Source organism: Oryctolagus cuniculus, chromosome 13 (assembly GCF_051225735.1).
Source record: "Oryctolagus cuniculus isolate XC-2025 breed Fujian yellow rabbit chromosome 13, ASM5122573v1, whole genome shotgun sequence".
Taxonomy (NCBI): Eukaryota; Metazoa; Chordata; class Mammalia; order Lagomorpha; family Leporidae; genus Oryctolagus; species Oryctolagus cuniculus.
In genome coordinates this window covers 26,832,996-26,856,738 of record NC_142879.1, presented here as the reverse complement: position 1 = coordinate 26,856,738, position 23,743 = coordinate 26,832,996, and the positions used below count along the sequence as shown (strand labels likewise).

The following is a 23,743-nucleotide window of genomic DNA, read 5'->3' as shown; positions in this document are numbered from 1 at the left end:
ACTTCATCTGGAAATAAGTATTAAAGAGTCTTAACATTAAGCATTGGAATATGAAATTGACTTCTTAAACATGGTAATTTTACCTGAGAAGATAGCTTACTGAACTGAATCACATTTAACCTAAAATGTGTAGACAATTTTGTAATGTAAAGGATCAAGTACCTCTGTCTTTCAGCTTTGTATGAGCTAGTAAGGTCATCAAAAAGCTTCCCATTCATTTCCATGAGGGTTTTCAGCACATTATATACCAGTGCTACAATGGTCCTGAAATGAAAATGACCCTCGGTTATTGATGCTATCATACAGGAAGTGTAACACTGTCAGCTCTAAAATGTGCTAGATGTTGCTGATCTTCCATTCATTTTAGATAAAACTAAAGTTCAAGAGGTTTTGTAATTTGCTAAAGGTTACACAGCCAGTAGTGGTAAAAAAAAAAATGTTGTGGTTATCTTGATTAGAGTTTCATATATGAAACTGAGTTACAGCATTAAAAGGTGAAAGAGATCCAGTGACTGTAACTGGTAAGGAGAGCAGAAGGCAGGATAAGGATGTCCCAGAAGTTAGAATATATGCATTGTAAATATCCCCATGACCTTAAGCACTTTAGTGTTGCCCTAGGGACACTGCAGTCAACAGAGTGTGGAGTGTGTATACACTGGGAGCGGTAATGCACGTATCACACCTTTCGCAGACATGCGGTTGGTCTCTCCAACAAGAACTGGTGCAGAATGTTAACGAGATACGCAATTTTAATTGGAAGTAAGACCATGTGTAAAAGAATAGAGACATATTTACAACTTAAAGCTGTACATAAAATAGAGGACAGAATAAAACCATTAACCTTGGAATAAGTTCCAAATATGCACAGGTTTCATGTGTAAGTTAGGCAATCAAATCACAAGAAAAATGTGACCAACACAAAAGATACTTACGGATTCCAGTGTTCTTTGGAAATTTTATACAAACTGGCAAACATAATTGGCAAAATTTTATCAATATTCTCTTCAATCAAACTAAGAATATATTCATTATTCCAGAAGTACAATGCCCTTTCTGCAACCTAGAAGATATTTAGAAATGTCAAAACTAAATGAAAAATAGTGCAAAGTAAGAATACTGTCACTGAAAATGTCATACCTGAAAATGAGAACTGGAAACACACTTGGATATCTGCTTGAAGAGTGGCTCTTCAATTTTTTTGAACTGTGTTGGCTCAATGACATCTAAGATCTCTTCAATTTCTCCTAAAAACATCACCTAGGTTAAAAAGATTTTAAGAAATATGACAAATTATATGAAGTTAATATAGTGGGCAAAAAAAAGTCTGGATGGTATTCAGTTTACTGTAATCCAATGCAAAGCTTGTCTCCCCCCTTCCCTGGGTAGCAGCAGCAATAGAGCCAGCCCAAAGAAGCAAAGGTAAAGCACTGGGGGTAAGAAATTCTAATGGCATGCACTGCTTTTCGTGAACAAAACCCACCTCTTTCTGACTGCATGTTTTTGGCCAAAATTTCAGCAGCCCTCTGATCACCTGCAAAAATGTTTAGCATGAATTAAGCAGTATAGCTTGCTAATGTTAATATAATTACTATTGAAAATATCCTATTCTGAAGAATAACATTATGTGTTACACCAGACTTTCTATTAAGCTTTATTTATTTATTTGAAACTCAGAGTTATATAGAGAAGGAGAGGCAGAGAGAGAGAGAGGTCTTCCATCCACTGGTGTACTCCCCAGATGGCCACAATGGCTGGAGCTGTGCTGATCAGGAGCCTCCTCCTGGTCTCCCACAGGGGTGCAGGGGCCCAAACTTGGGCCATCCTCTACTGCTTTCCCAGGCCATAGCAGAGAGCTGGCTAGGAAGTGGAGCAGGTGGGATTCAAACCAGCACCCAGAGGGGATGCCAGCACTGCAGGCAGCAGCCCCAACTTTTGAATTTTTAACTGAGTGACTATGATGTGTACCAGACAGTAGGAATGTACTGGTGAACAAAACATGGAGTCCGATTTCCATGGAGCTTACATTTTAGTGGAAGCAGACCAATGTAAGTAATCAATTATATATTTGGTTATATATTTATATATAAGTGCAGGTGCAGGGGCCCAAGGATTTGGGTCATCATCTGCTTTCCAAGGCCATAGCAGAGAGCTGGATCAAAAGTGGATCAGCAGGCGGGCGCCCTGGCTCAATAGGCTAATCCTCCGCCTGCGGCACCGGAACCCAGTTGGGGTGTCGGATTCTGTCCTGGTTGCTCCTCTTCCAGTCCAGCTCTTTGCTGTGGCCTGGGAAGGCAGTGGAGGATGGCCCAAGTGCTTAGGCCCTGCACCTGCATGGGAGACCTGGAGAAGCACCTGGCTCCTGGCTTCGGCTTGATGCAATGCGCCAGCCGTAGCAGCCATTTGCGGGGTGAACCAACGGAAGGAAGACCTTTCTCTAACTCTGCCTGTCAAAAAAAAAAAGTGGATCAGCAGGGAATCAAACCGGCGCCTGTATGGGATGCTGGCACTGCAGACTGGGGCTTTAACCCTCTGTAACTCTGCACTTCAAATAAATCTTAAAAATTCTGGGCTGGCGCCACAGCTCAGTAGGCTAATCCTCTGCCTGCGGCACCAGCACATCGGGTTCTAGTCCCGGTCAGGGCGCCGGATTCTGTCCTGGTTGCTCCTCTTCCGTCCAGCTCTCTGCTGTGGCCCTGGAGTGCAGTGGAGGATGGCCCAAGTGCTTGGGCCCTGCACCCGTGTGGGAGACCAGGAGAGGCTCCTGGCTTTGGATCAGCGTGGTGCACCAGCCACAGCGGCCATTGAGGGGTGAACCAATGGAAAAGGAAGACCTTTCTCTCTCTCTCACTGTCCACTCTGCCTGTCAAAAAAAATTCTCTCCCAATCCTGTTCCTTGTATGCAAATTAACTTAAGAGAAGTATTATAAAGTGACTTCAGCTGAAGGTACATGATTACTACTATTTGATAACTGCAGGGCTATTAAAACTACAGTGAAATGCCAAAAAAGCATGAAAATAACACTTACTGGTTCTGTTAGTGTTGTATCTTTCTCCAGGAACTGTACAACACAGTATGCTAGCTAAAAGGTAAGGAAAAGTTTATAAATATTATGCAGTGAAATGTTTACTGATGCAAGTTTATGTTTAACCAACAAAAATGACTGAATTTATAATTAGTAATTTTGACAAATTTTATTACAACATATAAAATGAAGTACACTGACAGTTACATAACTTTAATAATCTTGAAAGTAACATCTGGTTCAGAAGACTTTGTAGTAGTGTCTGACTGTGAAGTTTAAGACTGAAGCTAACCACTTAGCTTTCCAGTGTGTATGCTGAAAGCACGTCATATGTATGCTTATGCTGATAAGCTATTATTCCAAGTACGAATAAAGGAGACTAAAATCTCCTTAACTAGGTTATCACAGCTGTAAGGAACATTTTGCAGGGATTTATTCAAAGTCACAATTATTAGGTCAAGGCCTAATAAGGGAAACTGCTGTTATCTTTTCTCTAGCTGCACTGAAAGATCATTGGTCTTATTTAATAACTGATTATCACAATACTTTGTAATAGTTTGCTTTAGGCAATTTACAAAACAAGTTGCTTAATTATATTTAAAATTACCATTCAGTTTCTGTGACTTATGTTAATTTTCAAAACAATATTCATTTCATTTGAAAGTTTTTTGAAACTTACCTGAGCGTGAAACAAAACTAATCCTTTTGCAGTATGCATAGGAATAAGAACCTTCATTAGAAATTGTTTATGTTCTGCTTTCAGTGGCAATGCAAAGCCATTGATAATACTGGAGGGGAAAAAAAGGCAGGGGGAAGGGTTAAGTAGTTAGGACTCTGTTTCTAAAGTTACAATATCCATGAATACAGAAGGGACAGTGCTGTGCCGCAGCCCTCCTTTTGTGTGACAATTTCTTCATCCAGACTTTGGAAAAGAATTCCTATGGGGTTTGCGCCTCTTAATTCAGTCAGTGGTCACAGAGGAAAATGAGGACTTCGAGTGAATGTCCCAGCAAGCAATTCCCATTTTCATTTTCTATAAATCCGATTTTATTTATTCATTGTTGGCTTTTGTGTTTCTTCCCTAAAGCTGCGAGAGACTCGGTATCATGACACTATTTTAGGGGCTGCCATGATGGCATAGGGGATTGAGCCAGCACCTGCTCTACTTCCGGTCCAGCTTCCTGCCAGTGCCCGGGAAGGCAGTGGAGGACGATCCAGGTGCTTGGGCCCTTGCCACCCATCTGGGAGACCCGAAGAAGCTCCAGGTTTTTGCCTGGCCCAGCCCTGGCCATTGCAGCCATTTGGGGAGTGAACCAGTGATAGAAGCACTCTAACTATACCTTTTAAAAAAATCTTTTTTTTGTCTCCACATTTTCTAAATACCAGAGACTAAAATCATTCTCTAGATAGTAATAGGTAATAATTTTATACTGGTGAACAGGGAACATGATACCCGACTCTGAGCTCCTCTAAGATGGTTAGGAATGGTCTCTCAACCTCTGAGGAAGAATTCCTGAAACTTTGCTGAAGGTTCACTAACGCTTACTTATTTTTCCCAACATAATGTTTTATTTTTGAGACACCATACTTTTAATTTACATTAAAGTCCAAAGCTTAATGACTCTATTAAATAAAGAGTTCAAAAAAACGGGCTGGCGCTGTGGCATAGTGGGTTAAAGCTATGCAGGTGCCGGTTCTGTTCTTGGATGTTCCTCTTCCGATCAAGCTCTCTGCTGTGGCCTGGGAAAGCAGTAGAGGATGGCCCAAGTCCTTGGGCCCCTGCAGCCATCTGGGGAGTGAACCAGCAGATGGAAGACCTCTCTACTTCTCTAACTCTTTCAAATAAATAAATCTTAAAAAATAAAAAGGAAAAAGGTCTTAGTCCAGCAGGAAAACGAGCAAAGGCTATAACAATAATAAAAAAGATGTTTAACTTCACTCATGAAATACTAAAGCTTATTTCATCTCTTCTCCAATTACAGTCTATAAATTTCTGTGGCAGTCTGGCAAGATCAGGCATAAAACCTGCCATAGCTTCAGAACCAGGAAGGCTGTTCTGAAAAAGCTGTAGTAAGAATTCAGTTGAGAAACTATGTCTTGTGCTCTATACACTAAAATATAAAATAATTTCTCCAACCCCTGATAAATGTTGTAATACAGAGACCATTCAAAGTTACTTGATTTTTAAAACGAAACAAAAAATGACATACCTTCCTAATATTTCAAGGAGTTCAGCAACACCATTGAAATGTTCTGTTTCATATATAAACCTGAATTTAAAAAAGATAAACATCAGAATACTAAACTAAGAGAACTAGGCAGAAAGGTGAGGAAATCCAATGACATATGAGAAACACAACTTTTAGGTTTGCTTTGTAAGCTATTTTGCCCCAATTCAGTTAATTCATAGCAATTTTAGAAAAGAAGGTCTGTGTCCCATGAAATCACATATGCCTTTGCTAAAACTTGATGTAGGTAAAGGTAACTACCATTTCACTTGGAATATTCCATTTTACTTAATAATTTATAGAAAAGATGCGTTTTCTCAAATACCTCTCAAAATAGTTAACCTCTGCACAGCTTGCCTTGTTTTCCAAAATTAGGCTCATAAACTCAGTGACTTCACAGAAGTCTGAAGTGGACTTAGACGAGGACAGGGAACAAGAGAATGCGCCCTCTCAGGAGGAGCGCCTCTCTAACCAGGAGCGAACCTGAAATGTCGGTGTCATGTGCCATCTCGTGATGGGAAGCAAATACTCAACTGAATCATGACATTCATGAAACAGTGAAATGATGGGTTCTATATGAATTTAACTTTGTTGGATAATCAAAGTACAAAGTGCTACTGGTTCAAATAGTTTCATATTTTTTAAACTAAAATCTCAAATAGGAAGCTATACAAATTCTCCTTCTCTCAATACATCTTAAATATGAATACCATCACCTCTACAAAACTGTGCTCCTGACTACTATGCACTTATCTAAGTGGGTCTCAAGTTAGATGCAATCAAGTGATACAAACTGGGCTAAAAATGACTCAAATACTACCAGTTAAATTTGTATGTTTTAGATATTAAAAATTAACCTTTTAAACTAGAAGTTGAAAGGAACTTGACTAAAGGGATGATATGTGGGTGGGAAGAAAAAGTGCTGTAAATGAATGATTTACCTGAGGAAAATGTTGTTAATCTGTTTTCTGATAAATGCTCTTAATCCAAGGAATTTCCCATAAATCCGATGCAGAACAGTCTTCAGAAAGTCGCGTTCTCTCGGATCTTCACTATCAAAAAGCTCCAGGAGCTTTAAAGAAAATCTGAGAAATTACTTTTAAAAAATAATCGAGCTGAAACTTCACTTTAAGACTCCATTAAATCTTAATTTTTTTTCTAGAAATAGTTGGTTCTCTTTAATCAGCTATTGATGGTATAATAAGTGGCCCCTAATTTAAACATTTAAAATAGTTCATTGAAAGATAATCTAACAACACAATATGTAAGCCTAGTTGTCAAAATAACACCTCTTTTTTCCCCCAAGAAGTAAGAAATGAAGGCATGATCAAAAATTATGGCCAAGAATTTGGGTTCATTTGGACACTTACAGATGATTTTGTAGGCATACTGACAGGCACAATGTTGAAAAATCTATCAGATTTAATATAATGGTCTGATAAAAAAGGGAAATATACTTCAGAGTTAATGTCTGAAATTAAAGAATATATCCACCAATTATCACAACATAAATCTTAATTTTCTTAAAAGATTTTGCTTTACCAGACTGATTTTATTCTTGCTAAATAATAAAGCCAAAAAAAGCTGTTTTTTGAAACAATAAAAACACTTCAAAAACTAGATTTTTTTCTTTGCTTTTTCCCTGATTTTAAAATCCCTATCCTTCTCCTCACATCTAAACACTGCTCATGATTTAGTGTTAAGATTTGAGAGTTTTAATGCTTTCTGATAGTAAGCCAAAACTACATATAAGATTGTAAGTTTTTAAATAAAGACATCGAATTAATGGTTTAACAAACCAGATTTCTAAATAATAGTTCACTAGACTTACTCAAACCAAACCACCTTTTTTGTGATTTTACAATAAAAACTTCAAGAAGGTCACCTTTGCCAACAGCTCAAAAATTAATATTCAGTTATCAGAAGAAAGTACTGGCAGACACACAACAGAGCAGAAAGAAAGAAAAGGCCATTTGCTTTACTTGAGGTTAGCTTAGCAAGTAGTCAAAATTGAAACCATGGCTAGTGCTGTACACAGTGATGCCAGCATCCCACACAGGTGCACCAGCTCCCTGCTAATGTGCGTGGGAGGCAGATGTCGGCCCAAGGACTGTGCCTCTGCCACCCTTCTGGAGTGTCTGGATGGAGTTCCAGGTTCCTGGCTTCTGCCCGGCCCACCCTGGCTGTTGCAGCCATTTAGGGAGTGAACCAGAAGATCTTGATCTCCATCCCTCTCTTTTTCTGTCACTCTGCCCTTCCAATAAATACATCTTAAAAAAAAAAAAAAAAGTTCAAATCGACCTAATACATATTTTGCTATAACTTTATACAACTGTTCAGCAAAGCATTGGATACAAGACTTTAATTTAAAGTCAAAATGTAAAATCTATTTTAAGATGGTAAATAAACTTAATTTTGGGGCCAGCGCTGTGGCATAGTAGGCTAAAAGTCTCCGCCTGCATGCTGGAATCCCACATGGATGCCAGTTCAAGTCTTGGCTGCTTCCACTTCAATCCAGTTTCCTGCTGATGTGCCTGGGAAAGCAGTGGAAGATGGCCCAAGTCCTTGGGCCCCTGCACCCATGTGAGAGACCTGGAAGAAGCTTTGGATCAACCAAGTTCTGGCTGTTGTACCTTTTGGGGAGCGAGTCAGTGGATGAAGACCTCTCTCTGTAACTCTGCCTTTCAAATAAATACAAACTTTTTAAAAAATTTCTTCTGTCAAAAGAGTATTACTGTTTTTTTTTAAATGAAACACTTGATATTCTTATGAAAAAACTCTACGAATATCTATGAAATAATCAGGAATGCTTCTTTGTGATTGATAATCACACTGAAGATGGCAAGCTGTGAATCTCATCAGAAGTTTTTATTCTGTCTTGAATTGTGCATCTCAAACCTGGGAGTGATGACTCAAGTCATATTTATCTATCCTCCGAGCCAGTAAATTACTTGGAGTTTGTATTCTCTGTTCACTAGGTTGTTAGGGCATCAAGGCTCCAGTAAAGTACCTATGCAATATGGGAACTTATGTTAATAATCCTAGTAAATTCATTTCAAATTATTCTAATTAAAAATGGCAAAATTATACACTTAAGTCACTCAAATTCAAGTTTTGATGCTGGATTTACTTGAAAGGCTTTCAAATTGATAAATTTGAAATTGATAATTATCAAGGTTGAGGTCATGTCTAATTCAAGAACAAATATATTTTAATACAAATTGATCTTCAGGAGGCAAAATATTAAAGAACAGTTATTATTGGTTTCAACTCTAGAGAAATCTATTTTCAAAAATTATAACCTAAACTTTTTAGAGAGAACACTTACAAGATGAAATTCACAAAACTAGGAATTAGGAAACAAAATTCTGATTATTAGTCTGATTCTGATACTAGCTTAATATCTAAATGTTTTTAAGGGGCATTCATAACTATTGAGCTCATGTTTCTTCACAGATAAATGATGAATTTTTTTTTTTTTTTTTTTTTTTTTTTTTTAGAAAAGGTTCTATCATGTCTAAATAAGATCAGAGTTGGTGAACTCAAGATAGCCGTGGCAGCTCATGACAAGAGCCTCGGGTGATTACTGACGTCATAAATAAGAGTGTCAATTGTTAACAACAGGAGTCACTGTGCACTTACTTCCCGTGTAGGATATCTGTCCTTAATGTGTTGTACTATGCGAATTAACGGTATAACTAGTACTCAAACAGTACTTTATACTTTGTGTTTCTGTGTGGGTGCAAACTGTTGAAATCTTTATATACAGAAGATCAATTTAGTATATACTAAGTAAAGATAATTGAAAACGAATCTTGATGTGAATGGGGTGGGAGTGGGAGATGGGATGACTGTGGGTGGGAGGGAGGTTATTGGGGGAAAAAGCCGCTATAATCCAAAAGTTGTACTTTGGAAATTTATATTTATTAAATAAAAGTTAAAAAAATTTAAAAAAAGAAAAGGTTCTATCAGGGTGAAAGTCTACTTCAAATCCTGATTGTGCCACCTATTAGCTTTGTGAAATTGCATTTGGTCTATCCTCCATTCGCTTGTTCACTCCCTAAATGGTTGCAACAGCTGGAGCTGAGCCAATCCAAAGGCAGGAGCCAGGAGCTTCTTCCGGGTCTCCCAAGTGGGTGAAGGTGCCCAAGCACTTGGGCCATCTTCTACATTTCCCAGGCCACAAGCAGAGAGCTGGATTGGAAGAGGAGCAGCTGGGACAGGAACCAGTGCCCATATGGGATGCCTGCACTGCAGGCAGGAGCTTAGCCTACCATGCCATAGCACTGGCCCTGGTCTAACGCTTCATATAAAATCACAGGACAGTACCTGGAACCTAGAAAGCACTCAATAAATCTTAGTTCCCTTCTTTCTTTTGAAATTCTTTGACTTGAACATAAATCGAAATAATGCAATTGTTTTTGTTTTCATTTCTTGAAACTTACCATCTCCCAAATCATTTCAAAATATAAAAGCTGAGAATTCTCATACATCCTCTTTATTAAGGCAACACCCTAAGAGTAATTCAGAAGTGTTTGTGAAAGCACTCATAAACCACTAAAAACAAATCATTGAACGTTGGCATCCCAGGTAGTTCAAGGGTTAAGCCACTGCTTGCAAAGCTGGCATTCCATATGGACACCGGTTCAAGTCCCAGCTGCTCCACATCTGATTCAGCTGCCTACTTTAATTAAGTGTCTGGGAAAGCAGCAGAGGATGGCCCAAGTGGTTGGGCCTCTGCATGAAGATGAAGCTCCTGGCTTTGGCCTGGCCATTGTGGCATTTGGGGAGTCAATCAGCAGTTGGGATATCAATCACTCTCTCTTTTCCTCTCTAACTCTGCCTTTCAAATCAAATCAAATCAAATCAATCAATCAATGGTCTTTTAAAAAGGGGGTGGGGAGAAAGAAAAGAAAATGGGTCCCACTCTACCAGTTTTCCATTTCTTCTCAAACCCACAGTGTAATCCAACAGTTTAAGTATCTCAAACTCTAGAATGAGGAACATTTAAGGCAGTTGTTCCCCTCAACCTGCTTTTCTCTTGAATATAATTTAATATGCTATTACTAGGGCCCCTTAGTGTATTGCACACTAGAGCTACAGAAGGAAATAAATATGCACTCATTGGCAATTACCAAAATAATGTAACTCCATATAATGCAACTTTTACTCATGATGGAGATGCACACTTTATTGTTAACACATCTGATAAATATTAGTTTCTAGTTTATGAAGAGCTGCTTAAATGGTTCAAGGGTCTGCTGTAGGCTGACAGTGTTCTCCGTTCATCAGTACATCACAGCCACTACTCAGAATACTCTATATGAGGTTGGGGGATAGTTAAAAATGATCAAAAATGAGCTCTAAACATACACATATTTATATAGGGGACACACAAAGGTGGTTTGAAGGGTGGAAAAGTCCTTGTAAATATTTTAATCCCAGCCTCAGCATCAAATGCTAATGAACACTTATGTACTGATAAGTATTTCACAAGAAACAACAGACCTAGAAAGGTCTGATATACTTCACAATCAGCTAATTCCACATACAGTGGGCCCTCCATTTCTGTGGGCTCTGCTTCCATGTTGTAAGCATTTGGGGAGTGAACCAGCAGATGGAAGACAGCTTTTTCTCTTGCTCTGCCTTCCAAGTAATTTTTTTTAAAGAAAGAAATTGAGGAGCAGGTATTTGGCCTAGGGAGTAAGTTCCCATTTGGGATACCTGAACCCCATACTGGAGTGCCTAGACCTGAGTTTGTGTCCTGACTGTTTCCAATTCCAGTTTCTTGCTAATGTGTACCCTGGGAAGCAGCACATGATGGCTTAGGTACTTGGGAGTCCTTGCCACATATGTGGGAGACCTGGGTGGAGTTCTGAGCTCCTGGCTTTGACCTAGTCCAGTCCTGGCTGTTATGGGCATTTGGGGAGTGAATCAGAAGATCTCTCTTGATCTGTCTCTGCCTCTCTCTTTCTCTCTCATCCACATACCCAAAAATTTTGGGAAAAAAAAATCTGTTGTGAACACGCAGACTTTTCCTTGTCATTTATTCACTATACAGACAAATGTATTTAGAAGGAAGCCTTTAAATTGTTGAAAAGTGGGGTCGGCACTGTGGTGTAGTGGGTAAAGCCGCTGCCTGCAGTGCCAGCATCCCATATGGGTACCTGCTCTCCACTTCTGATCTAGTTCTCTGCTATGGTCTGGGAAGGCAGTAGAGGATGGCCCAAGTCCTTGGGAACCTGTACCCATACGGGAGACCCGGAAGAAGCTCCTGGCTTCTGATCAGCCGAACTCTGGCCATTGTAGCCAATTGGGGAGTGAACGAGCAGATGGAAGACTTCTCTCTCTCTCTCTGCCTCCCCTTCTCTCTCTGTGTAACTATGACTTTTAAATAAATAAATATTTCTAAAAAATTGCTGAAAAGTTACTGAAATTAAAATTGAACACATTCCTAGAAATTTATTGTATTAGGTTCCAAAAATAATGGCTAATAACCAACTTATTAAAAGAAAGAAGTTATCATATTTCACATAAATGTTTAACTTTACCTCCTGCCTAATGAGACCGTTTTACCTGTCATTAAAAACCAGTTAGCTAGAATGCTTAAGGTGGGAACGGGAAAGGAAAAAGGGAAAGGAAAGTGGTACCTGGTGACAGGACAGAAGTCTGCAGCCCAACTCTTAACAACGGTCCCTTCCCATCTTTCCTCTGTTATTTCAAAGTCATAGTGTTTAAAACATATGTCAAATACAAGTTCAAGAATTTTATCTAAAAGAAGTTTGGCTCTTGGATTAAATGGTCAGACCTAATATTCCCAGTCAGATACTGTGCTTTTCTGGTCTTTATGAAATGACTGAGAATTTACGATTGGATAGGATAATTTGACTTCACAGGAAGCTTAACCTTTACAAAAATACTCTTGTAGTACCAAAGCTGTCTTACTTTTCTCCTAATCAGCAAGAATATTAAATACTGTAAAACTGAAATAAACCATTGAACTTTTGAGACTATTTTAATCACAACTTAATAACCCATTGCTACAATGAATCTAAGAAAATTTAAGATAGAGCTCCTTACCTGTTGTACAAATTTCTGATCAATGTATCGCTTTGCAATGCTAGGCTGGAAATCAGGGCTCTCCAAAAATCTCAAGAAGAATTCATACACCAACTGTGAGAGAAAGTGAAAGGAAAGCTAAGAGGACAGCTATAAAATTCCACCCAAACATCACCTTATATACAAAACACACCCCCCACCAACTTGCAGATGAATCTCAACTTTCAGACAAGAGCTTTCAGATCTCATCATAGTAAACTGGTAACAGTTTCTAAAAATACAGTTTTTTTTTTAAGATTTATTTATTTGTTTGAAAAAGTTACAGAGAGAGAGGAGAGGAAGGGGGTGGAGGGGTCTTCCATCTGCTGGTTCACTCCCCAGGTGGCCACAAGGGCCCGAGCTGTGCTGATCTGAAGCCAGAGGCCAGGAGCTTCTGGGTCTCCACGTGGGTGCAGGGGCCCAAGGATTTAGGCGATCTTCTACTGCTTTCCCAGGCCACAGCAGAGAGCTGGATTGAAGTGGAGCAGCCAGGTCTCGAACCAGCACCCATAAGGGATGCTGGTGCTTCAGGCCAGGGCATTAACCTGCTGCGCCACAGCGCTGGCACCAAAATACATTAAAAAAAAAAAAAAAGCTATATATTCAGAGGTTGGTCTCCTAAGCTGGTAAACTTCAATGTGTATTTATTGTTTTGTATTACTTACTGAAAAATGTTAAGTTACAGAAACTAGAAAATAATCATAATGCCTGCAACATGTTAAGAGACAAAGTATTCTAAAATACATACTCACCAGAGGACTGCTAACCTACCTCAATTTTAATCTTTAGAGTTCCTTAAATACAAAGGGTAGAAACCTCCAGATAAGAGAGGTAGTGGCCGACGCCGCGGCTCACTAGGCTAATCCTCCGCCTTGCGGCGCCGGCACACCGGGTTCTAGTCCCGGTTGGGGCGCCGGATTCTGTCCCGGTTGCCCCTCTTCCAGGCCAGCTCTCTGCTGTGGCCCGGGAAGGCCGTGGAGGATGGCCCAAGTGCTTGGGCCCTGCACCCCATGGGAGACCAGGAGAAGTACCTGGCTCCTGCCATCGGATCAGCGCGGTGTGCTGGCCGCAGCACGCCAGCCGCGGCAGCCATTGGAGGGTGAACCAATGGTAAAGGAAGACCTTTCTCTCTGTCTCTCTCTCTCACTGTCCACTCTGCCTGTCAAAAAAAAAAAAAAATAATAATAATAATAATTAAAAAAAAGAGGTAGTGTTCCAACAGCAATTAAAAAAGAAGAATTTCAAGTATTTCTATAAAACTACAGTGGGAAAAAATTAAAACCAGCATAAACTATCCTCACTTAGGCAATAATTAACCAAGTTATTTAAGTGCAGGGCAAGGGCAGGCATGTCTCTCTGCTACAGTAGAAGAACAAAAGTCAGAGCAGGGCTTCTAGTTAAGTGCCAAGCATCCTGAAGGTAACCACAGATGTCCACCTGCTACCACAGATCAGGATTAAAAGCAATGTTTCATTCAATCTGCCACCCTTACTTTCAAGAAGAAAGGCAGATACAACTACAGGTGTTTCAGTAACTGTAATTTGGTTTTTAATAGCTATAAAAGGCAGGAGTTCAGCCCAAAATGTACCTTAATTTGTTAGCCATTAAACAGTATATCAATTTAGCATACTAAAAATAAAAAGGGAGGATTAAATCCCAAAGTAAAAGTTGTCATTCAATAAACATTTAGTAGCCAGTTAGAACAGATATAGTGTGTGTGGGGGATAATGAAAGAAACTGGCACATTAAATTCATAGAATATAGTATATAAAAGCATTACCAAATCTAGTCCTGTCATTCACCACAGGACAACATACTTTTATTACTGTTTGTTGAATAATGTAAGGCTAATAATATTTTTGGGATCTGAGTAAATACAGTTTTTTTGATGCGTTTTGTCCGACTGTGTAAAGGAGCAATGCTTACTTGATCTAATATTACCTAACTTTTAATATTTATTATGAATTAAAGATATAATGAGAAAAATAGAAGTTGATACCAATTACAGGTAATATTTTTAAAAATGTATTTGTGAGAGGAGAGCACGCTCCCTTCTACTAGGTCGGTCCCCAAGTGCCCACAATGGCCCCCAGCTAGGGCTGAAGCTGACAGCTGGAGCTTGCTTCAGGTTTCTCACATGGGTGGCAAAGACCAATTACTTGACCATCGCTGCTGCCTCCCTGGACTGCACTAGCAGAAGGCTGGAGTAAGAATAGTCTACTGAACCCAGGCACTCCACTATGGCACACAGGCATCTTAACTGCTGTGCCAAATGCCTTCCTCCATGGGTAATTTTTAACTAATGTAAGTAATTTTGCTTTGGGGCACACACATGCAAAATTATTTTAAACTTATGGAGTACTTTGAAGAGTTAGCAAAGTCTCATGGATTGCTACACAGTCTTGCTGACAGTGCAACTTATTCAATGCCTATTCTTATATATGTATATTTACTTGAGAGCCAGAGTTACAGAGAAAAGGGAGAGACAGAAAAAGGTCTTCATCACTGGTTCACTCCCCATATAGCTGCAATGGCCAGTGCTCGGTGCATCTAAAGCCAGGAGTCAGGAGCTTCTTCCAGGTCTCCCATGCAAGTGCAGGGGCCCAACATTTGGACCACCTTCTAGAAGAAACACTAGTCAATCTACAGGGCTGAAAATCTCCAAAATGGTACAAGTAAGATTATGCTTGTGGGGCCAGTGTTGTGGTGCAGTAAGGGAGGCCTCAACCTGCAGCGCCATCATCCTATATGGGCACCAGTTCGAGTTCCAGCTGCTCCACTTCCAATTCAGCTCTCTGCTAATGGCCTGGGAAAGCAGCACAAGATGGTCCAAGTCCTTGGGCCCATGTACCCACACGGGAGACCTGGAAGAAGCTTCTGGCTCCTGGTTCCAGATCGGTTGTGCTCCAGTCATTGTGGCCATTTGGGGAGTAAACCAGCGGATAGAAGACCCCCTCTCTCTGCCTCTTCCTCTATCTGTAACTCTGCTTACAAATAATTAATCTTAAAAAAAAAAAAAGACTATGCTTATGTAAAATTGAAAGCTGCCTCATGTCAATGTATATATACCCTTATTCTGCACTATTTTTTTCTCATATTTATCATAGCCTGATACAGAATGTATTTGGTAGATTACTAATTTGTTTATCTCCAAAAGGAGGTTAAGGATTTTTGCTTAGCTCAGAATTCCTCCCCCCACACTGTTTAGAATAATATCTGGCACACAATAGAAGCTCAGTATTTAATGAAAATCATTAATTGTTAATTTTTTTTTTTTTTTTTTGACAGGCTGAGTGGACAGTGAGAGAGAGAGACAGAGAGAAAGGTCTTCCTTTGCCGTTGGTTCACCCTCCAATGGCCGCCGCTGCAGCCGGCGCACCGCGCTGATCCAATGGCAGGAGCCAGGATCCAGGTGCTTTTCCTGGTCTCCCATGGGGTGCAGGGCCCAAGCACCTGGGCCATCCTCCACTGCACTCCCTGGCCATAGCAGAGAGCTGGCCTGGAAGAGGGGCAACCGGGACAGAATCCGGCGCCCCGACCGGGACTAGAACCCGGTGTGCCGGCGCCGCAAGGTGGAGGATTAGCCTATTGAGCCACGACGCCGGCAATTAATTGTTAATTTTGTCTGAACATAGTTACGGAAATTTATTTATGTTCTATATGAAAGAAGTAATTTGCTCCAAGAATCCAAGTAACAAAGTTTCAAAGAATAATATACATTTCAGCAATGGATTAAATTCACTAATGCAGACTTCACAGATGTTTAATGTATGGCTGGTACTTCTATTTCTGCATACCCTAAAATACTCTAGTATGCCTGGGTAAGCAACAGAAGATGGCTCAAGTGCTCGAGTCTTTGCCACCTACATGGGGAGATCCAGTTGAAGTTCCAGGTTCCTAGTTCTGGCCTAGCCCAGCCCAAGCCATTGCAGATATTTGGAGAATCAATGAGCAGATGGAAGATCTCTGTCTCTTCCTTGCTCTGTAACTCACCTTATCAAATAAATCTTTTTTTTAAAATTATAAATAGAAAGTATAGGGAATGGAAATAATTTTATCATGCTACTCATGTTTGATCATTTCTTTCCCAAGGTAGTTAAAATAAAATGTATAAAATTCTGGTGTTTATCACTAAAAACTTTAGAGGTTTTCAAAGTACTTGAAATAAGTTTTTTTTAAAGATTTATTTGAAAGAGTTACACAGAGAGAGGAGAGGCAGAGAGAGAGAGAGAGAGAGAGAGAGAGGTTTTCCATCCGATGGTTCATTCCCCAATTGGCTGCAATGGCCGGAGTTGCACCGACCTGAAGCCAGAAGCCAGGAGCTTCTTCTGGGTCTCCCATACTGGTACAGGGGCCCAAGGATTTGGGCCATCTTGTACTGCTTTCCCAGGCCATAGCACAGAGCTGGATCAGAAGAGGAGAAGCTGGGTCTTGAACTGGTGCCCATATGGGATGCCAGCACTGCAGGCTGCAGCTTTACCAGCTATGGCACAGTGCTGGCCCCTTGAAATAAGAATTTTTTTTAAAGATTTATTTTATTTGAAAGGCAGTCACCGAAAGGCAGAGAGGCAAAGAGAGAGAAAGAGAGAGAGAGAGAGAATATCTTCCATCCACTGGTTCACTCTCCAGATGGCTGCAACAACTCAAGCTGCGCTGATCTGAAGCCAGGAGTGTCCTCTGGGTCTCCCACGCAGGTGCAGGGACCCAAGGACTTGGGCCACCTCCCACTGCTTTTCCAGGCCACAACAGAGGGCTGGATTGGAAGCGGAGCAGCCAGGACTAGAACTGGCACGCATATGGGATGCTGGCACCGCAGGCGGCAGCTTTTACCTACTACGCCACAGCATTGGCCCTGAAATAACTTGAAAGGAACTGGAAATGTTTGGCCCACAGAAGCAACTTTAGTTGTCTACAAGTACATAAAGGGCCCCTTTCAAGGAGTAAGCAGACCAGTATTTTCCAACCTCTATTAAATGTAAATTAATGAGTTTTAAAAAATGATTTATTAAATTCATAAGGACTGACTTATACTGAACTATATGACATATTTTACATTAAGTGCCTAGAGCATTACTTGAGACATTTTAAACACTAAAACTCTTCCTTAAGAATCTGTTTCTCCATCATCCTGTGCAAACAGAACAGATTCCATATGTGCCTTAAAAGTTGAGTGTAGGTTTTTACCCCCTCTGCTCTTTTATCCATTAAGAACTAGAAAGGTAACAATAAATAACTGGGGGCAGCAGTGTGGCACACTAGCCTTAACTGCACTGTGACACCAGCATCCTACACCAGAGAGCTGGTTTGAATCCTGGCTGCTCTACTTCTGATATAGCTCCCTGCTGCAGTACCTGGGAAGGCAGCGCAAAATGGTCCAAGTATTTGAGCCTCTGCCATCTACCTAGATGGGAGTTCTTGTCTTCTGGCTTCAGCATGGCCCAGCCCTGGCTACTGCTGTCATTTGGGGAGTGAACCAGCAGGGTCAAAGTATAATAAAAACTCTGGACCTTATATAAGGACAAAAGTTAATTTATTAGGGGGTTGGCATTGTGGCATAGTGGGTAAAGCTGCTGCCTGCAACATGGGCATCCCATAAGGACACACGTTTGTGTCCTGGCTACTCCACTTCCCATCCAGCTCCCTGCTAATGACCTGGGAAAAGCAGCAGATGATGGCTCAAGTGTTTAGGCCCCTGCCACCCACATGGGAGACAGAGATGAAGCTCCTGGCTCCTGGTTTCAACCTGGCCCAGCCCTGGCCACTGCAGCCATCTGGGGGAACAAATCAGAGGATAAGGATCTGTTTGTCCCTCCTTCTCTAGAACTCTTTCAAATAAATCTTTTTTTTTTTTTAAGTTAGCATTATAGGGGCTGGCACTGTAGTATAGTGGGTAAAGCCACCACCTGTAGTGCCAGCATCCCATATGGGCACCGGTTCATATCCTGGCTGCTCTACTTCCCATCCAGCTCTCTGCTATGGCCTGGCAAAGCAGTACAAGATGGCCAAGTCCTTGGGCCCCTGCACCTGCGAGGGAGACCCAGAAGAGGTTCCTGGTTCCCAGCTTTGGATCAGCACAGCTCCGACTGTTGCAGCCATCTGGAGAGTGAACCAGAGGATGGAAGATTCTTTCCCTCTCTCTGCCTCTCTGTAACTCTTCCTTTCAAATAAATCTTTAAAAAAAAAGTTAGTGTATTAGGCTAGATTCCCTATCATTTTGGATTCTTAACACATGGGAATATTTAAAATATAGTTATCCAAGAGTTATTAAGAAGGTATATGTTAAAAGATATGTCACTAGTCTGAAATTTCTTATGGAATCCTGAGAAGAAGCCCCTGGTTCCAAAAATACAGGTTAGTCTTATAAAAGTCTATGATCTAGTCAGTATCCCACATTATAACAAAAGAAAATGAAAATACAACATAATCACTCTGTATTCCAGAGTGCTACAGCAGCCAACTCTAGTTATCTAAAAGCAGGTATACAGAAAATTCCTGTATTTTTGGTCTTCAATAAATAGCCAGTACAAGTAATCAGAGAAAAAGAAAAAATAATTTAAACTGCTGTACACTAAATTATATTACTTAGTAAACTAAAATGTATAACTGACCATCTAGTACTAAAATGATCTTTCTTTTGGTCCTTCTGTCTATTTCATTCCATTGCTCATTAGTATTTCCATTACACTCAGTTTAGATTTAAAAGGATAAACTGAAAATTAGCACATTTTTAGAAAGTTCATGGAAAGTGTTGCGGAAACAGTAGTCTGAAAGATTTTGAGATTATTCCGTTTCATGAACAACAGCGTTTTAATATTCACTTTCTACCCTATCAAATTAATTTCTAGCATCAAGGACTTGATACTCTCAATGTGAAATGTAAAGAAAATTCCAGGCAAACTGATTCAAAGTACAATTATAAAACACAAAGAAACCTTCATTAGGCACATTGCTGCAATTTTACAGCTCCATCTCAACTTTATCACAGCTTTTAATAGTCACCCTAAAAAACCTCAAGATGATTAATTATACAGCTACAATCTACCAGCAATGCTATGGTCTTGGAAAGCAAATGGTGCTGGGAAAATTGGATTTCCACGTGCAGAATCATGTAGCAAGACCCCTACCTTTCACCTTACACAAAAAATCACTCAACATGGATTAAAGACTTAAATCTACAACCCGACACCATCAAAGTATTAGAGAGCACTGGAGAAACCCTGCAAGATATAGGTACTGACAAAGACTTCTTGGAAAAGACCCCAGAAGCACAGGCAGTCAAAGCCAAAATTAACATTTGGGATTGCAACAAATTGAGAAGTTTCTGTACTGCAAAAGAAACAGTCAGGAAAGTGAAGAGGCAACCGACAGAATGGGAAAAAATATTTGCAAACTATGCAACAGATAAAGGGTTGATAACTAGAATCTACAAAGAAATCAAGAAACTCCACAACATCAAAACAAACAACCCACTTAAGAGATGGGCCAAGGACCTCAATAGACATTTTTCAAAAGAGGAAATTCAATTGGCCAACAGACACATGAAAAAATGTTCAAGATCACTAGCAATCAGGGAAATGCAAATCAAAACCACAATGAGGTTTCACCTCACCCCAGTTAGAATGGCTCACATTCAGAAATCTACCAACAATAGATGCTGGAGAGGATGTGGGAAAAAGGGACACTAACCCACTGTTGGTGGGAATGCAAACTGGTGAAGCCACTATGGAAGTCAGTCTGGAGATTCAGTCCTCAGAAACCTGAATATAACCCTCCCATACAACCCAGCCATCCCACTCCTTGGAATTTACCCAAAGGAAATGAAATTGGCAAACAAACAAGCTGTCTGCACCTTAATGTTTCTTGCAGCTCAATTCACAATAGCTAAGACCTGGAACCAATCCAAATGCCCATCAACAGTAGACTGAATAAAGAAATTATGGGACATGTACTTTATAGAATACTATATAGCAGTGAAAAACAATGAAATCTGGTTATTTGCAACAAGATGGAGGAATCTGGAAAACATCAAGCCAGTCCCAAAGGGACAAATATCATATGTTCTCCCTGATTGGCGACAACTAACTGAGCACCAAAGGGGAAACCTGTTGAAGTGAAATGGACACTATGAGAAACAGTGACTTGATCAGCTCTTGTCCTGACTGTTGATGTACAATGTAATACTTTATCCATTTTAGTATTTTTTTTGTTCTAGTACTATTGGTTGAACTCTGTAATTAACACACAATTATTCTTAGGTGTTTAAATTTTAACTGAAAAGTGACCCCTGTTAGGAATTTGGAAAACATTATGCTGAGTGAAATAAGCCAGTCCCAAAGGGACAAATATTATATGTTCTCCCTGATCGGTGACAACTAACCGAGCACCAAAAAGGAAACCTGTTAAAGTGAAATGAACACTATGAGAAACGGTGACTTGATCAGCCCTTGCCCTGACTATTGATGAACAACTTAATACGTTATCCCTCTTAGTATTTTTTGTTTGTTTGTTCTACTTAATACTTTTGGTTGAATACTGTAATCAATACACAGTTATTCTTAAGTGTTGAAACTTAACTGAAAAGTGATCGCTGTTAAATATAAGAGTGGGAATAAGAGAGGGAAGAGATGTGCAATCTGGGACATGCTCAAGCTGACATGCCCCAAACGGTAGAATTAGAAACATACCAGGGGATTCCAATTCAATCCCATCAAGGTGGCATGTACAATGCCATCTCCCTAGTCCCAGTGATCAATTTCTGTTCACAATTGATCATAATGATAGGACTAAGAGCCAAAGGGATCACATAAACAAGACTAGTGTCTGCAAATACTAACTGATAGAATAAAAAAGGGAGAGAACGACCCAACATGGGAAGCGAGATACACAGCATACTCATAGAATGGCAGATGTCCTAAACAGCACTTTGGCCTCAGAATCAGCCCTTAAGGCATACGGATCCAGCTGAAAAGCCCATGAGAGTATTTCAGGCATAGAAAGCCAAGACACTCTGGCTAAAAAAAAAAAAAAAAAAAAAGAAAGAAAGAAAAAAGAAAAGACCTAAATGAAAGATCTCCGCGAGTGAGATCCCAGAGAACTGGATTGGAAGAGGAGCAGCCGGGACTGGAACCAGATGCTGGCGCTTCAGGCCAGGGCGTTAACCTGCTGCACCACATGCCACAGCGCTGGCCCCACCATTTCTGTAACCATAAACATAGATACATATATATCTAAGGCAGCACCTTTCAATCAAGGAATCCATGGATGAATGAAAACTTCTTCTATGCCTCTGTGAAGGTGTTCTGGAAGAAAACTCATTTTTTAAAGCAACTCACTATTTCCTTAAATGTTAAATAGAAAAAAAAGCTGGTTTCAGGGAATTTAAATGAAATATCTAATTATCCAGTGAAAAAAAGAAAGCATAATGGCTTATTTGGCTTTATTTCCACTTTAATTTCCATGAGCATATACAAATATCCTAATGGGAAAACTGTATTTTTTTAAAAATTGAAAGACAGGATTCTTTTAAAACTATCTGACTAAATACAATTTTAAAAAGTAACTTATCAGCTAATAAGAATTTCAAGCTTTTAAAACCTCTACATTGGTGCTGGTGTCAAGGCGTAGTGGGTAAAGCCGCTGCCTGTGATGCTGGCATCTGATATGGGAACTGGCATGCAGGCTGCTCCACTTTGATCCAGCTCTCTGCTAATGGCCTGGGAAAAGCAGCAGAGGATGGCCCAGGTGTCTGGGCCCCTGCCACCCAAGTGGAAAACCTGGATGAAGCTCATGGCTCCTAGCTTCCAGCCCCAGGCCATTTTAGCCATCTGGGGAGTGAACCAGTGGATGGAAGATTGATCAATCAATTGATCTGATTGATCAATCTCTCTCTCTCCCTCTCTGTATCTCTTTTAAATAAAATAAAGTTTTTAAAAATTAAAAAAAAAACTCTGCATTTTTGTTAAATACAGTATCACCACTATTATATCAATTATAGCACAGAATTTCAGTTGAATCTGTGTACAGTTCTATTAAAAAAATTACCATTTCAGATTTTCTAATTTTACAGGTACTAACATGCTGATAAATCTTAAAACTGTTAGCAGCTTTCCCTGATCCAAGGTCTCCTCTTCCATTTTATTTGGAAGCTTAGGTACTAAACACAATGAAAAAAATAATACTGAGGAAAACTTTTCTAAAGTGTCCCAAATTATACAGAATATAATTTTCTTTCTCTTGTTTTTTTACAATAAAAGAAAATATAACTGTCATTAAAATATATAAGTTCTTGCAAAATAAAAAATAATTTAATTTGAAATAATATTTAGCACTGCCCATATAAGCAAGGCTCCCCTCCCTCTCCCAGGGAACCTTATACTTATATAGAAAAATACCATTATGTATTTTATTCAAGACAAGCTTTTTCCTCTAATGGTTCTTGCCTGTGGCAGCACTGCCTCCACCACTGAAGCTGCAAAAACTCTTCATTGTCAGTCTGCCTTGCAACTAAAGTCAGAGAAAAAGGAAAAAGAAAATGGAAACTTGGAAAAACTAAAAACAACCCCAAAGAAGAGACACATATTTTTAGTGTTCAATAGAACAGAGAAAAAGGCAAAGGAGAGCCAAATTATGCAGCCCTAAAAAGGAAAACAAAGATGCGAAACAGGGGCTGGCACTGTGGCATAATGAATGGGCACCGGTTCCAATGCCAGCTGCTCCACCTCCAATTCAGCTCCTTGTGAATGCACCTGGGGAAGCAGTGAGGGATGGCCCAAGAGCTTGGGTCCCTATGCCCATGTGGGAGACCCGGATAAAGTTCCTGGCTCCTGGCTGCGGCTAGGCCTAGTCCTGGTCACTGTGGACATTTGGGTAGTGAACCAGCAGATGGAAGACCTCTCTCTCTCTGCCTCTGCTTCTCTGTAACTCTGCCTTTCAAATAAATAAATCGTCAAAAAAAAGTGAAACAAAGGAATACTAAAAACAATAATAATAATTCTTAATAATAAATAAGACAGGTCAGAAATAGGAATAGAGCATTAGTCAACTGCAGAACTAATCCCAAAAACCCACCAGTGACATATTATCCATTAAACCAACTGGTCATTAAAGGAAATAACCTTTGGGCATCCAAACAAAAAGACAAAGTCTTCATAAAAAGGAAAGAAAAATCACTGAAATCAGAAGACAATGGAATAACATATTTAAGGCAATCAAGGAAAAAAGCTGAACCAAGGATTTTATATCAAAGTTGATCTTTAAAAATAAAATGGACATACTGCTATTAAAAATGCAAGAATCTGGGGCTCCATTATGACACAGCAGGTTAAGCTGTTACTTGTGATGCTAGCATCCAATATCGGAGTCCAAATTGTTCCTCTTCCAATCCAGCTCCCTGCT

At 39.9% G+C, this 23,743-nt stretch overlaps 1 protein-coding gene across 4 annotated transcripts in view; it reads right to left on the bottom strand.

Annotated features, from left to right (window-relative positions):
* Positions 1 to 23,743, bottom strand: part of PPP2R5A (protein phosphatase 2 regulatory subunit B'alpha) — a 76,684-nt gene that overhangs the window by 3,081 nt on the left and 49,860 nt on the right. For all 4 annotated transcript variants that reach the window (XM_002717413.6, XM_017347800.4, XM_070055259.1 and 1 more), the window contains 9 exons: positions 12,332 to 12,424; positions 6,193 to 6,323; positions 5,234 to 5,293; positions 3,703 to 3,811; positions 3,027 to 3,080; positions 1,481 to 1,531; positions 1,138 to 1,257; positions 933 to 1,060; positions 163 to 264 (listed from right to left, as the gene is read on the bottom strand). In XM_002717413.6, the coding sequence (XP_002717459.1) occupies positions 163 to 264; positions 933 to 1,060; positions 1,138 to 1,257; positions 1,481 to 1,531; positions 3,027 to 3,080; positions 3,703 to 3,811; positions 5,234 to 5,293; positions 6,193 to 6,323; positions 12,332 to 12,424 (848 nt within the window). The remainder of the gene's footprint in view (positions 1 to 162; positions 265 to 932; positions 1,061 to 1,137; positions 1,258 to 1,480; positions 1,532 to 3,026; positions 3,081 to 3,702; positions 3,812 to 5,233; positions 5,294 to 6,192; positions 6,324 to 12,331; positions 12,425 to 23,743) is intronic.